Raw genomic sequence first — 17,292 nt, 5'->3', positions numbered from 1 at the left:
TATATCCCAACACTGGGTAATCAATGACAGGATGAAGTACGAATAAAACAACAATAAACAGAAAGTATAGGTACCAAATTATATTATATCATATTATGAGCACATCAAAAACAATAATATATTTAGGTATAACATAAAACTAAAATAATCGTAATTTACGTGTCACCATATTTTTTGTGGGTTTTTATGAAAATATGCATGCATGAACCGATAAATTCGTGTAGGGTAAGCCGCCCAGTGAATGCACACTTAAGGACTTTGGATAATTGTAAAATTTCTAAAAAAGCATAGGTATTCTTATACTTAGTTCTTTTAAAAAATATTGTACTTATCTATAACTTATGAAGATTAAAATGAATTAAATAGATATAATGTGCAACCCATATCTGTTTAATAAAAAAATAATATATAAATTAACAAAGAAAAGCCCAGTAATTGAACACGGAATCTAAAGTGTGAACCTGAGAAAAACCAGTAAATAAACTAAGCATATTAAACATATTAAGCATTTATTATTCAACAACTACACCCATAAATGTCAGTACAATTAATTGTGTATAGCTATGTTATTACTAATTTTATGACAATGAATATGATTTTTCTGAAAAAATACGAAAATTTCGAAATTTTGTTAAACATTAAAGTTGCTCATTTATCTGCGCCACATCACAAAAAATGTTATTGTACTGTTAATATTCCTTTTTGAGAAGTAATCATAGATAAAATAGTTAAGGTCTACTTTTCAACCATAATACATTATTAAATTCTTTGGTCCATTCATTAGATTAAAAATGCTAGTTAATGAATTGGTACCGTAGTGTTCAAAAAAGTCTTCAAATACTAGCTATAAGCTTTTTAATACATTTACATACATAAATATCGACATTACAGCTATATATTATAATCATTAAAGGGTAATAATAATAAATAAATATATTATAACTAATCTAAAGAATAAACACACCGTTTATTAATTGAATTAACCTCCATTAGAAAGATCACTTAATGAACACTGATATTTAACGTTACGGCACAAAAAACATACGAATAAAACGATATCTCACCTTTATAATTTTCAGTTACTTCAGCAAAGTCAATAATTAGGTAATGCAGGGAAGAGGGTAGAAAAGTCACAATTAAAATTTCGGACCACGCACACTCTTTAGTACAGCTAGGAACAAAACTTCATGAACAAAAAAGTCGGCCGAATATCAGCCCACCTCCTTGGCTACTGAGGCAGGAGGGGGTTTCTGAAGTTGTTTTCATATGAATATAAGTATTGCCAACGTATAAAAAAAACCACTCCAGATCACCCAATCACCGTATCACCCAATTCTTATGATTTTAAAATAATAGAGTTTTGTTCATTCACTGGGCGGCTTACCCTACCAAGTCGCAATGGCCGAACGGTTCAACTGAGGGTCGGACCGACTTGAGAAGCTCTTCCCTTTCAACCGACATAATATGGGGACACTCCCAGAGGATGTGATCGGCATCCTGTAATTCGCCACATGAGCAAGTCGGAGATTCTATTAGGCCAAACTGACTTGGAAGCAAAACCACTGTGTCCGGTTAAGAATTGAGAAGTCAATCTGGCTATTTCCATGCGCCACTTTATATTAGGAAAAAACAAATGCGTTTGTCTGCCGTTGGAAGAAGTGGTCCATTTCCCCTGCCACGCACGCAGCGCCGTGTTATAAGCCAGGTCGCGTACAATAACCGTTCGAGCGCACCGGCTCATGGATCCAAGACGTTATGGCAGCGATATGAAGATACCGCCAACCTCCGCCCCCCAATCGCCGAGCAAGGCAGTCGTGGCACCACGGATTTGAATGTGCAGGTCTAGCAGAAGCACTTTAGCACGGACAGGCAACGCGTCGGTAGAAGTCGTCTTATAAGCCTTAGTGAGGGCAAGTAATGCTGAGCGTTGACCGCTGAGAAGAGTTTTCTATGATACCATGTGCTGGTGGCATATCCAGTGATTCATTCCTTTTCGGTAGTATAGTGGTAAGTATTTCTGCCTGTTAGTATGATACAGTCGTGATATGGATATGGACATAGAGCGGAATGCACAATCTAAGATTTCGTTCCTAAGGATAAGTCGCCGAAAAGGATGACTTAACTATAGACAATCCTGAGTATAGAGTTAAGGAATCCTTAACCATAGACAACTTTTGTTATGAACACGCCCCCTTCTGTATTACCATTTACCACTGACAGCTGCTGTCAAAATAAATTCGCATGTCTATAACACAGTCCATACACTCAAATTCATTTGACAATGTATCTCAATATGGATATTGATAGTGTTAATTCGTTTGGCATGTACTTGCAGAATATTATTTTATTTTTATACGCCAGCCCGGAGAAATACAAAATACCAGATGAAGAATGACACTTGATGCTAGTGTTACCATGTTAAAAAAAAAATCTTGTGGTGCCTGTGGAATCACGTATAATGACTTATAACGGAAACATAAGAGTATTATAATTAAATATTAATAAATGTATTTATAGTTATTGCATTTATAAAATGCAGTTGTCATATTTTTGTCATCGTTTAACGATTATAAAATAATTTACCTAATTTACCTAACGAGAATTTTTAAATATGGTATTATTTTCAATAAAAATGATCTTAACTAAGGACAGTGTTTCTGCATAGTGTTTTCTGCTAAGGAAATTTTAGTTATGACAAATGTTTCTGCATTCCGCTCATAAAGTGCATTTAAAATGTTTTTCACCAGTACATTTTCACAGTTTCGAGCATCGATATGAACATACATTACATTTTTATAAGCTTTTTTTTTTACCAGAATGTGTCATTTCACGTACTATAAAATAATAAAGATGCGAGCAACTATAGAAGAATACATGAAATTTACAGTTGTGAATCATTTTGAAGCTTTTTCAAGCATTTGCGCATCAAAAAACTGCATTACAAATCAGAATACGTGAGAAATGTACTCATCTTCCCAAATAACTACATAAGCATATATTGAAGTTAAAAGGTCTTCACCAGTATACGTCTACATTGTATGTGTTTTAAGAGTACTACTTTGCAAACATCTATATGAGCATACGGTAAATTAATAAGATTATTTACCAGTACATGTCACTTCATGTCTTTTAAGATTACAAAGTTGCGAGCATCTATATGAGCATAACTTGCATTTATGAGGTTTTACACCTGTGTGTGTCATTTCATGGTTTTTAAGATTACTAAGTTGCGAGCATCTATATGAGCATAACTTGCATTTATGAGGTTTTTCACCTGTGTGTGTCATTTCATGGTTTTTAAGATGACTAAGTTGCGAGCATCTATATGAGCATAACTTGCATTTATGAGGTTTTTCACCTGTGTTTGTCATTTCATGGTTTTTAAGATGACTAAGTTGCGAGCATCTATATGAGCATAACTTGCATTTATGAGGTTTTTCACCTGTGTGTGTCATTTCATGGTTTTTAAGATGACTAAGTTGCGAGCATCTATATGAGCATAACTTGCATTTATGAGGTTTTTCACCCGTGTGTGTCATTTCATGGTTTTTAAGATGACTAAGTTGCGAGCATATAAATGGGCATACCTTGCATTTATGAGGTTTTTTACCTGTGTGTGTCATTTCATGTCTTTTAAGATTACCAAGTGTCGAGCATCTATATGGACATACCTTGCATTTATGACGTTTTTCACCTGTGTGTCTCATTTCATGGTTTTTAAGATGACTAAGTTGCGAGCATCTATATGGGCATACCTTGCATTTATGAGGTTTTTCACCTGTGTGTGTTATTTCATGGTTTTTAAGACTACTAAGTCGCGAGCACCTATATGTGCATACTTTACATTTATGACGTTTTTCACCTGTGTGTGTCATTTCATGTTTTTTAAGACTACTTAGTCGCGAGCATCTATATGGGCATACCTTGCATTTATGAGGTTTTTCACCTGTGTGTGTCATTGCATGTGCTTTGAGATGATTTAGTTGCGAGAATATATTTTCTTGATATTGATCAGAATTTAGGTTCGTGTGAATTATTTTGTGACTTTTTAGAGCACTTTCGCATCCAAAAACTGCGTTACAAAAGCTGCAAATCAAATTACGTGAGAAGTGTACTACTTTTCTCAGAATAAGTCGAAGTTCCTTCTGAGTTTCTCGTGCTGAGATTTCTCTCTTGATGTTTTGTTCATCTATCGTCACTTCTGAATACTGTATCATTCTATCTTAGATTCCATCAGGCGAGGATTGTTGACACCTGTCTATATCGTGATGCTTTTTGAAAAAGCCTTTAGTAGAAACCTAGAAAAAACAAAAATAATCGTCAATATTATTCTAAATTAGGTTTTTAACTGTTTTATTTGAGTTATTTTTTTCGACGCTTATGTCTTTCAGCATCTTCAGACATTATGAGTGTATTGAGAATGAAAATTACGTTAAGAAATGGTAATAGTACCAACATAGATATTATATATAGAGCATCGGCGCATTGAAGCAACTAAATGAAGGAGCTTACTGAAGGCAGCATTCACTCTGCCCTGAGATAAGCAGATAACCGTGAGGAGTGGAGAGTTTTAGATGCTCAAAAGATTACTGCACTTCAGGCTCGTCACGATCTGCAGTCATGAGGGAACGACCAATAAGAATCTATTATATGGTGCCAGCGCATCGTGCACCGTTATTCGATATTCCCCGCTAACTCCTTTTACATGTAGCCGCAATACTACCCGATATTCATACAGTCCACTTGCTCGTTTTTAAATATTGTGACCGTTCACTTTGGTAACAGTTTAAAGTTGGAGGGATGTCTGATATAATGCTTACTTTGAATTAAACATAATCAAGAAATGAGCTTGCTGAAGGCAGCCTTCACTCTGCCTCTGCCCTGTGATAATCGGATGACCGTGAGGGGTGGAGAGTTTTAGATGCTCAAAATATGATTGCATTTCAGGGTGGTCAGCTATAAGGGAACGTCCAAGAAAGGAAACTGGAATCTACGGAACCACTGTAATTTAGATATGGTTATATGTACATTTATTTAAGTATTCTGATCTCTTTCGTTTATATTATATAAAAAATCCACCTACATGTAACATCGTAAAGCAAATGCACAAAACAGAGAACGACACAATTGTGGTGCAACTCTTGGTAATATGTGTAAATGTATTACAGTTTTAAATGCCAAATTTTAGATTAATGTAAATGAGATAGTTTCACTTTACTCTGTTTATTTCTAATATTTCTTGATAAAATAATTGAAGACATGAGAATGAAAGCTATACAAAGACCAAATAATGAATTTTACAGGAGTGCCTATAAACTGATATTCAATTTAGTTTCAACAACTTTAATAAAAAAACCAATAAAGACATTATTTGAAAATTATAAAAGAATGTGATTGGGTCATCGATATATTTAATATGAATACTGATCACTTTTGGCCCAACACTATGGAATATCGCTTTAGACAGTCTATTAACAATACTCTTATTCCCAATACACACATACAAGCCTTTGCTGGCGATGTATTAATATTGATAGCAGCAAAGGATATCGACAAACTGGAATTAAAAATCAATAGCGTGCTTCAAAAAGTAAACTCTTGGGGTGAAAACGCAAAACTAACATTTTCAGATATAAAGACAAATGTAATGTTTATCAACAAAAGAAAAATACAGACACCAGAAATCCAGTGGAAAGGAAAACCAAAAGAGTTGGTTGATTCCTTTATAATTCATGGCATAATACTAGACAGGCACATCAATTGGGCGAAACACATTGACTACATAATATGTAAGAAAGCAGCTCAAATTGGAAAATTCTTTTTAAAAACAGCAAGAGCCACTTGGGGGCATCTCCTGAAGTTTTGAAAATTATATATCATGGAGATGTGGAGCTAACCTATCCAATCCAAAAAAGACTGAATTCCGCGCAAAGGCCTTTCGCAATATCAATTTGCAAGGGATATCGCACCATATCACTAACGTCAGCACAAGTCCTGGCAGGCAAAGTGCCGATAGATATAAAAATACAAGAACTTATAGGAATATTGTAACGATATTTATTCTCGTACCCTAGAATAAAATACGTTATGAACATTATGGCAACATTTTGCCTCAGAAATTTATCGTCGTTAACATGCCAGACTGCAAGGCATGCATCTTTAAGTTGGCTTTTCTGTGCCGTGACGTTAAAATGCGTCCGTGGATCGGGACAGTCAACATCCGGAGGGGAACGAGTGAAGTCCAGTTTTGAACGAGGCATGCGTGCCGGTCTCGGGCACCGGCCGCACAAGATGGAAGTCGATTCTCAACCGGTATTTATCGTATCACCTTGTTTACGATTAGATTCTTGTTTTTAATCTTTAATAACCCCCCACAGAAACTCTAGTTCTCGTTGTATTAGGTATGGCATTTGTTTGAATCTCAATTGGAACCCTTTATTAATATACTTTGGCAGTTGTGCCACGTGATAATATTGCTTCTTCTTGTTTTTTAATAAATCTTAAGTGTCCAGTCTCGGAACCTATTAAACCAATCTTATTATTTTAATTCTTTGCCTTGATTTGTCCCCCGTGTACGGTACGCGCAGTTGGAGGAATTTGAGCATCGATGGCGCCCTATCATTCTTCATTATAATTACCAAACATTCTTAAAGGGAGCACTGGAAGCTTGAAAACATTATGAACATATGCAACGGTCTCCACGACCAAGTAAATAAGTAGGTTTGCTTCTTACAGGGAGTTGGGGTCATAGGCTTTACCGCTGCATTTGTTTCTGAGCTAGTCGGATGTTTTAACATTATAGGTACACACATACATGCATTATTTATCTATGTTACAACAAACCAAGTTAAAACAAGCCACATACTTCCCCGACACTTACCTACAGATAGAACATACGAAAACGAAATACATTACACACAACTTCCACACCCTGGTATCAGACATCTAGAAAATATAGAACACATAGGAACAGTTGACGAAGACACTAAAACAAAATACCATATCATAGGATTGGAGATCTACTACACAGATGGCAGTCTAATCGATGACAAAGTAGGGGCAGCTTTTGTAGCCTACTAAAATGGAACATTAATAACCCCCCGAAAATTTAAGCTCGAAAGCTACTGCACTGTTTACTAAGCATAAATATTTGCTATCAAAGAATCTCTCGAGTGGGCACTGAAAAAGTTAAAGTTCCACAGATACGACTATGTTAACATATTCTCAGATAGCCAATCCGGTCTGGTACCTCTCCAAAACCCATCATCCACACACCCACTTGTAAGAGACATTTTAACACTATCAATATAGCTTCGAATGATAGGGACAAACCCTAGATTCTTCTGGATAAGAAGTCACACAGGGATAGCCGGAAACGAGGAAGCTGATAAATACGCTAAACAAGCCACAACAGATAATAGACCTTTAACCTACACACACTTCCCTCTAAGTTACGCAAAACAAAAACTAAACGAAGACACAATAGAGCTATGGAACCACAGATACACAACATCCGCGACAGGATCAATAACGCAGAAATTTATTCCAAACATAAACTCTGCCATCACTCTTGGCAGGAACTTAAAAATATCACCTAGATTCTAACAGGCCACGGAGCGGTGCAAGCTCATCTAAAAAGATTCAAATTGAGAGATGATGACTGTTGTCCATGTGACGACAACACATCTCGGACTGTGTGGCATGTCATCAACGACTGCCCTATACTAAAAAGGGAGCGATGGACTCTCAGGACTCGGTGTAGACAGCATAATCATGAAATTGACTTCCAAAAGCCTCACGAAGTACTAAGCAATAGAACACTACACAAAATATTTATTCCTGGCCAAAAAGAAAATTAAAGATATAAATGGAGGAACCTAATTAGCCCTACAGCAATGCAACTAACCCACCCAACCACCTTATACGAAAAAGCAAGGGCGTGGTTATTAATATTTAAAAAAGAAAATGTCCACTATTCATAACGGATTTTAACTGCCTACCTCCACACTTCGCCACTGATATAATCATAGCCGATACGATTGGCTAGGAATAGTACGGAGATTTATTGAAATTTTAAGCGTTAACCTTCGATAAAAATCGGCGAATAGAGAAGAGAAATGATACAATATATAAAATTGAATGTACCCCATGTCCTTGTGTGTAATCTGAATGCGCACATCCGGGTTGAGGATCTTCGTCAGAAAATGGTGGCATTTTATCTTCAGTGAATTCGCGCTTTATGTCAGTCTCAGCTTTGATACCAGTGACACCCGTCGCAGCGAACTGAAATAAACAACGTTTCATATAACATGTTGTCAATATTTACATTTAACAAATTAAAGTTTTATTATCTAGGTGGAAGTAGGCTGTTCAAATCAAACATAAATAGTGCACACTAAACATTATGAGGCATATTTATATACAGGGCTCGAAATGGACCGGAGCGCCGTTCCGGGTCATAAAATCGGCAGCATTGTCGCGGCGTCTCGCGGAAAAAATAATTTTACCGTTTGAGCTAGAATGGCCATTTAACAAAAAATCAAACACAAAATTAGATAACTGTGTTAATATTTTCAGAAAATTAACGAGCGCTCCGCTCGAGTGCTGCTTATATTTTGTTTTCATTAAATTACTTTTCAAAATTCCATGAAACCCTCCCTAAACTAAACCATAATATCGCAGTTAATAATAAGCGCTTTCCAAATTGGGTTACTATTGCCAATCGGCTTTTGTATTTTAAATCAAAGTAGGCATTAAAAAAGATTTCTTCCGTTTGTTATATATTTTGTCAGAAGTGTTTTCAAAATCAATGTTTTGAATAATATGTTCAATATATAAAATTAAATACATAATAATTACAAGATAAAAAGAAATTTTTATATACCACGGTTTTAAATTTTCTGTAGAATCATATAAACTTGACAATTCAATGTATTAATAAATACTTTTTTTTTGTACCTGATAGATAATATAAGTACTGAATAAATATAGAATACTGAAATGTCATTTTGACATTTCCTATTGATTTTCATAGTAACGCATGTATATATTAATAATTTAGTTGCTAGGACCCTCTTCGCATACAATACAAGTGTATTACTTTTAACGATTTTTTTCCGAAATAACTTTCCATACAAAACAGAATTAACTGAAAATTAATTCAATTCTGCATAAAGATGGCTAAAAGTATTAAAATAATGCATTTTAATCGTGTTCTGATACATTATAAAAGTTTCAAATGTCTAGCTAATCGGAAAGTTAGTGAAAAATGGATTGCAAGATTTGTATTGATGCGATGTTGTCATTTTATGCTACTTTTTGGCATGTCGTCAAAATCGGTTAACCTCAAAATGAGACTCAGCGGTGTATTTGTTTTTTTTTTTCAGCAGGTTTGCCACTGTCGCTCTACTGCGTAGACGAAGATGTCAAACAAATCTCAACTGTCGCGTGAAAATTCAGAAGCGAACTTAATTCATGCAAGGAATCTTGCATCATGCACGATAGTACATGTTTACATGAGCATTTTCTATTTATGGCCGCGATAATAGGTACTGTCAGCAGTAAATCAATGTACCTACGTGTAAACGGGGTATAAAGCTAATTGTTATTAATAGTAAAAAAACTAACCTCGAAATTGCAAATAGGATCGTCTCTATTCTCTTGTTTTACATAAGTGCTGGCGTCAGGATTATATGGATGCTTAATCATTGCTGCATCAATCCAAGGTTTATCCTCTGCATTATACTGGTCTCCATCACAATATTCTCGCTTTACATCCATGTTTGCGAGAGTACATACGACATACACTTTCGTACCAACGTTTTCCAAGCAATAGATACTTTCGCGCAGTGTTGCCATCTTTTTCTCACCGAAATTTATTTAGCCCATCCAAGAAATTATAGTATTTCGGCAATTATTATTATAGTGCGCGTTTCCATTTTTGTTGAAAATGTACAAATGAGTTTATTTTTGTTTCTCGCACAAAAAAGAGCTTTTGCGAAATTCCGAGGGCATTTATGGATCACTTCCGACAAAAATTGGTCAATGGCGAATTCAATAAAATCCATTTTAAAATAAAGTCAAGGGCTTTTTTTTCTTTCGGGATAGTATTCTCTCGGCTTGCACACATTTTCTATAAAACTTTCTAAATTACCTACCAACGAAAATATTCTGACAGACCTTGTATGTTATGTAAGTAAATCTGAAATCTTTTGAAATTGTACGATTCTATATGCGTGTCTACTAGGTGTCAAAAATCATATTTGATTCAATACTGCGGCAAATCTACGATAATCATTAGGTACCTATATATAGAAACAGGTCGATAGGTAGGTACCTACCCAAACTTTAGATGAAAATAATATCCCATTAAAAAATTCATTCCAGTGGTTAGAAACAAACTTAACATATGTAAAAGGTTTAACAAGACTTTAATTTTTGACGGGTTCGCGTCGTCTAGTTAACTTCCGTTGTGCAAGCAAGCTGAGCAATGACACGTGTACATTTTTTAATAATAGGTTGGTACATGGTTAGGTACCTATTTAATTTATCTATATATTTTTGTCATTCGCTCGCAAATTTTGAAAGTTGTCAGGTGTAGTATTTTTTAATGTAGGTACCTGATGTATCTGAAACTGTGGTCTAGCAATATTGACCATTGAAGTAGAGATGGCATTTCAATAATTGATTTAGTGGTATATATTATTTTGTTAGTTATGTATACAACACCTTTTATCAGATAGGTACCTAGTGTCATCTCCGAAAGAATGAGGGAGGGTCTGACGTAGGATCTGGTACCCCTCCCGGACCTTTGATAGTGTGGCACATCCATGTTGCAGATCACAAACCTTCCAAGTCAAAAAATACGATTTTACAGGAGAAGGTTAAAACTGATTTATTTGATAATGTAAGTCTTTTATTTAAAAAAAAATATATAAAGTCTAATGTTTTTGTATTTTTATTAGATTGTCTAACTTTATTTGTAACTAACATAAACCGTATTACATTTACCATGCCATAGAAATATTGTGCACTCAGATTTGTTAAAATATTTGACATATGAGGTTTTTCTTTACATTACATTTTATGAGAAAAGTAAATAAGTTTTATTTAAAAAATAATGAAACAGTTTGCGTGACATACGAGTTAAATATTTAATGGCTGCATAGTTAATTAATTAATACAAAGAATGAATATTTAACTAATGTACTTACATGTATATAAATAACTAATGGAATCAAACCCAACATAGTTATGTATGAAGATTTTTTTAAATTGTAACATAATATACATTATATAATTATTTAAATTATAAATGTGGTAAATAGTCTCTTGGAATCACACATTTTAGTTTCTGCAGGTGTTTCAACTTGTTGGCCGATATTTCTTCTTGATCCGTGCAATCTTGGATAAACAATTGGAACTGTTATGATCTTCGGTCGTCTCGGTATCTCTTTAAGATCATGACTAAAATTAATTCTGTAATAGATTTTTCCATTTGGAAGGTAAGCCAAGTGACACACATCGTTAACAATATTGGATCCCCTATTTTGTTTCTGGATCTTACTAACGTGTACCGAAGTCACTAGTACATTACGAGTTGCATAGCCCGCTCTATAAGGAAATGACATATTTATGGCTTTTCATGTACCTAGCCACTGCATAATCAGATGGCAGATGAATTTCCCTGTTTTTCAATTTTCTTTCGATTGCAGCATGTACAGAATCTTTCTCCATTTACTTGTGCCCAACTCCAAATATTTTTGAGAAAGTGCCTACCTAATCTCGAATTGATATTTTACTGCCAATTCGAGGAGTGCATTAAATTTTCAAGAATATTTTTCTTATTTTGACACACGCACCCATTGCTCAATATTTTAATAGACCGTTTTCTAATTTTGTATGAGGTTTGTGAGGTGATTAATCAAGAGATGTAAATGTCGGAGCTTGTAAGTCTTCTTATAAGTGAACTTCATCAAATGTAAACTATGACAATGCCTTATTATTTGATGTTTCATTACATCTATCTTTGTAAACTCGACAAAGGCACATTTTCTTACGAAACTCCGGTTCAAGAAAAAGTCTTAATGGATCTTTATGGCATTAATGTGACTCCATTCGTGGTAGTGAATCGATAAATTCTTCAGCATATTTTTTCCAAGTATGAACATTTCGCTTATTGTCCTTGCAATGCTGGTTTTGATTTCTAGCACTCTAATCTCATATGGCGAAAGTATTACCTACAGAACATTTATCGGCAAACTTATTTTCTTTCCTCGTTCATCTTTAAATGGTAATGATAGATATACTCCCTTCTACCTACCTCCAGAGTTCTTATATAGCTTCTGATTGGGGTCTATACAATCTATTAGTAAAGAAACGTATGATTTTCTCTGTGGCCATTACATATTCAACCAAAAGTGGCTGAAGTGCCCGGGTTTCTTGATATATCTGTGAGAAAAACCGCTTTCCAGATGAGACACATGCTTGTGAGATGCAACGTGGACCAAGCTTTCGTTTGTTTTTATTTTTACATAATGTTTTTTACTGATATTGTCTTTAAACTCGGCCCTGGTATTCCTGTTCTTTCATTCTATTATTTGCAGATATATTTCGTTTCCATGCACTTTGCTTTTGTATCATTGATATACCTTTCTATTATCTCAGTCGCTAGAATATTTCCTTTATCTTGAACAGAATCTAAAAGTATAGGTTTATACATACCGACAATTCTTGATTTTTATTTAGTTTCAATCAAAGAGATTGGACTCCTCCGACAGTCTTCAATCTGTTTGGTTTCAATGCTAATTGCATGATCTTTTTACTTCTGGAACTCATAATTTGGGTTAAAGTTATCAAAAACGTAGACCTAAAAGACTTTTACCTCTAATAAAATAGGTACTTTTTGTATACAGTTTTGCTTGTAAAACTTCACTGATAGCTTCATAAAATGAACTGATATAGAAATAATGTGCAGCAACTTCACATCGCTGCGTTAACATGTATTCACAAAACTCTTAACTCACGTCGCGAGGGAGGTTTGTGCAACATAATACGATGAATATGACATATAGGAGTTTTAATTAAAATATCAATAAACAGGGCTATATTTCTCTTTGACATAGGAGCTTTACCAATCCATTAAATTTTTGTCTATTTATTGATACCATAAAGTCAAAATCGTAAAAATTTACATATAAGGTTTGTGATCTGCAACATCGACATGGGTTATATTACGTCTTCTTTTTCTTTCGGGGACATGCTTGTTGAGTGACAACAAGGATTTCAAGAATAACGGCGTATTTTATTAGACAAGAATACATTGATTACAGCAAGTTACAGCGTATATGTACATTTAACCCGATCGGCGCGTTAAGTTTCCATACAAAAGATGTGCTGTCCGCGGTAGGTTTTTCGAAATGTTATTCTTCGCTGTATTATAATAAATACGGCAGTTAAAAATTGTGGCTACAACTGTTATCATGCCTAGATACATAAGGATCCAAGTGCCACACTAAAACACATAATGGAGTGTTGAATTTCACTGTGTTTACTTTAACAAAACTACCGTATTGCTTTGTTCGGATAAACTCTGTAGCCATTTTCTATGACAAAGCACTCGACTTCAAAACAAGTGCGCCGATGAAGGCAATTAATCACTGACTAATTTTATTTTACTCGTGTTAAAAACACTTAAAAATGCCATAAAAATTATTGAAAATAATAGCTTTTATGTGTGACTTATGAATTATTGTTAATTAGTGTAAGTTTTATTGATGACAAATCCATTAAAATTGGATGGTAGTCACCAGTTTTATTTCGTGGCATAGATTGTGTCAGCATTTTACATGTTTTATGGGCCATTCTAATTTAAGCGTAAAGGTGAGTCCACACTGGTTGAAAATATTATAATATTTTTTTTGTTTTTTTTTTTTTAGTGAAACTTGGATTTTGTAGATTACTTTTCAGTTTTATTGAGCATTGTATTATGTTAGTGATTGTCATTTTATGTTTTGTAAAAAAAACAATATTTATTTTTTGAATTGCGTAAATTTTTCAAAGTGCTATAAAAACTTTTTTTTGGGTAAGGTTTAAAAAATTTATAAGCATTAAATTGTACGCGAAGATAATATGTAATATAGTTGAAAAGTCAATATTCCATGATTTATATTTTATATTATATTTTATACCTACCCGTGTGTTTTTTTAGCAAAAATTTATACGTTTTATATATTCCTTCATAGTAATTCGTAATTTATTGGTAAAACTTGCAATCCTCTAAAATATAATAATATATATTTTTTCATTCCGTGTGGACGCAGCTTTACTAAATATTTACGACTTGCAATAATGAGCTCGATTTATGACTTTGAAACAATTAGGGAGACACATGAGTAATAAATGACATAATCCAGAACACAAGTTCAAGTACATTTTTAGAAATATTACAACAAATTTCTTTTCGTTTTTTGGTTGTCTTTTTCGTATTCCCGCACATGATGTAAAAATCGCGGTGAATTCAACTTTACACGGTAAATACTCGGCGCACACTCAACTCGAATGAAATATATTTTGTATACCTACTGCGCAGCCGCGAAAAATACCGCGTAGATTTGAACTGATGCAATCGTACCGGCGAATCTCGATAGATCGAGGGGGTTCGAAAGATCGATGTTTATGAAATTAAAACAACATATTTTTGACAAAGTTATCGATATGGCGGTACGAACACGAATCAGAGCATTTTTCAATACAAAAATTAATACTATGCGTGAAGTATTTCCTACTTTACCGACATTTCAATTTTCGATATCAACAGTTGCGACATCCGCCCAGTATCAGAGCTTATGTAAAAAACAACATATGTCCCATCCGCGGCGATCGGGTTAACAAGAATATTTATAAAAAAATAATAAATTTTATTGGCGGAGACTTCGACGCCGGACGCGGCCGACGTCTCGCTCGAGAGTACGAAAACCGAATGACTCAACATTTTGGGACACAGGTCAGCTCCAGGCAAGATAAAAATAATACCTACTACAAATTCCTTCACTGAAAAATGACAAAAAGGCACGCTTCGCAACATACCCAAAGCTTGTAGGTGGTTAGGCACCTGGGTTTCGAAGCCGAAGTAGACCCTTCGCTGCGCGTCTGTTAGCATTATCAAAAATTATTACTTACTAGGTACGAGGGTGGGTCAATAAGTCCTTAGAAAAGCCGACAGGTGGCGCGACTAGTACTGTAAGCGGTTTGTTTTCATGCAGCGGCACTACCGATTCAGTATGCTGCGAAGTTTCAATCAGATTGGTCGGGTTGTTGTGTGTTTCTCGTACATTTAAAAAAAAATGGAAAAATGCTTGTGGAAAATGGAAAAATGGAAAATTGAGTTTAGAGCTGTTATTAAACATTTTAATATAAAAAGGTTAACAGCAGAGGAAATAAAAAATGAGATAAAAAACTATTTATAACTGGTTAAATGAATTTAAACGTGGTCGTACATCAACAAAGGATGAACCACGCTCAGGACGTCCTGTAGAGGTGACTACACCAGAAATGATCAATAAAATCCTCGATATCGTGTTAAGTGACCGAAGATTAAAGTTGAGTGAGATAATTGAGGTTACAGGGATCTCAAAAGGTAGCGTCATTTCTATTTTACATGACAAATTGGGCATGAAAAAAATTTCTGCAAGATGGGTGCCGCGTTTGCTCACAGTCGACAATAAACGCAATAGGGTGGTGGCCTCTAAAGCCCTGTTGTCGCTCATGCAACGCAATCCGGATAAATTTTTTCGTCGCTTTGTGACTGTAGATGAAACATGGATACACCACTATACTCCCGAGACGAAAGAACAGTCAAAGCAGTGGATTGCGAAAGGCGAACCATGTCCAAAGAAGGCGAAAACCGTAAAATCAGCTGGTAAGGTTATGGCTACTGTATTTTGGGATGCACGTGGAATTATTTTCGTTGACTATTTGGAAAAAGGAAAAACAATAACAGGGGATTATTATGCATCTTTATTGGACCAGCTAAAAAACAAAATTGAAGAAAAACGGCCTCATTTAAACAGGAAAAAAATCCTCTTTCATCAGGACAATGCCCGTGTTCACACATGTTTACGATCAATGGCTAAAATTGAAGAATTGAAGTTCGAATTGGTCGACCACCCACCGTATTCGCCAGATTTAGCCCCCAGTGACTTTTTCCTTTTCCCAAACTTATAAAAATGGCTAAGTGGACAACGTTTTTTTTCAAATGAAGAAGTCATCGATCGGACAAATGCTTATTTTGAGGACCTTCCGAAAACTTATTTTTCTGACGGTTTAAAAAAAATTGAGAAACGTCTAACCAAGTGTATTGAGCTCTGTCATGTTATTTTATAACATAACACACTAAGCCAAGGAAGTCTTTACGAGGGCAACACTACGCAAAAGTACGACCGGATCGCGCCTGCGCACGGGATAGTTTGTACGGAGTTCGTGACACTATTTCCGGCGCTATAGGAGATAGCGGGCTTTTTACACGAAGGCGAAGCGGGAGTCGATCTCTCAGTCTTGATCGTTCGAAGGAAGCAGACGTCTTGGCCAGTTCCGAGCCTCGGACCCTGGGCACAGGGCTTTCGATTTCCTGACGTTTTGGAGACGAGGACGATGGCCTTCTGAAGGATGTCCCCCCCCCACGCCAGGAGATCGGAGGAACTCCACGGTCCCCACACGTTCGAAGACGCACTCCTCGATTCCGTCCTGGAAGGAATCGAGGGCAGCGAATAGGCTGGAGAGTCTTTTGTGTAATCGGTATTTATTGTTATTTTATGTTACGGTCCACCGACCGAACTAGTCTTTGTTTCGAATTAGCTTTTGGGTTTTTGTTCCTATTTATTTAAATATTGTATCGCATTATATGACATTGGCACCCAACAAGCATCGTGTTTCTTTTTGAATATTTCTTTTCCAAAACACGATGACTTACCTCTTAACTCTTACAGTTATTTGTTTCGGATTATGAACTCGTTCGTTATTTTGTCCTAATGTTCTAAATTTAATTTGTTCCGATAATAAAAATCTAAATTTTGCTAGTCACGATTTCATACAATAATTGTTACCGTAACTGTATTTTGTTTTCAGAGTCATTAGTTCTAATTATACCGATTTTTGCCGGCTCACTTTTAAATTTTTTTATTACCGTCGTGTGACATCGCTTGCGTGCGCTTCCGTATCGGGCGTGATTTTAGACGCACTTTGATAATTATTCTATTTGTTATAACTTATTAAACTTATAAATTAATTAATGAC

At 35.2% G+C, this 17,292-nt stretch overlaps 1 protein-coding gene across 1 annotated transcript; it reads right to left on the bottom strand.

Moving 5' to 3' along the window:
* Positions 1-2,811: 2,811 nt before the first annotated feature.
* Positions 2,812-9,844, bottom strand: LOC147077195 (uncharacterized). Its single transcript, XM_085941532.1, has 3 exons — positions 9,628-9,844; positions 8,146-8,283; positions 2,812-4,298 (listed from the first exon to the last, which is right to left on the bottom strand). The coding sequence occupies exons 1-3, from the start codon at positions 9,778-9,780 to the stop codon at positions 4,224-4,226; spliced, it is 366 nt and encodes a 121-aa protein (XP_085797658.1). The 5' UTR covers positions 9,781-9,844; the 3' UTR covers positions 2,812-4,223.
* Between the last annotated feature and the right edge of the window lie 7,448 nt (positions 9,845-17,292).

The sequence above is a fragment of the Rhyacophila brunnea genome, unplaced genomic scaffold (assembly GCF_057557595.1).
Source record: "Rhyacophila brunnea isolate RB1 unplaced genomic scaffold, BYU_Rbru_1.0 scaffold_13, whole genome shotgun sequence".
Taxonomy (NCBI): Eukaryota; Metazoa; Arthropoda; class Insecta; order Trichoptera; family Rhyacophilidae; genus Rhyacophila; species Rhyacophila brunnea.
Note: the sequence above shows the minus strand (reverse complement) of the source record. Positions and strands in the feature narration are given on the sequence as shown.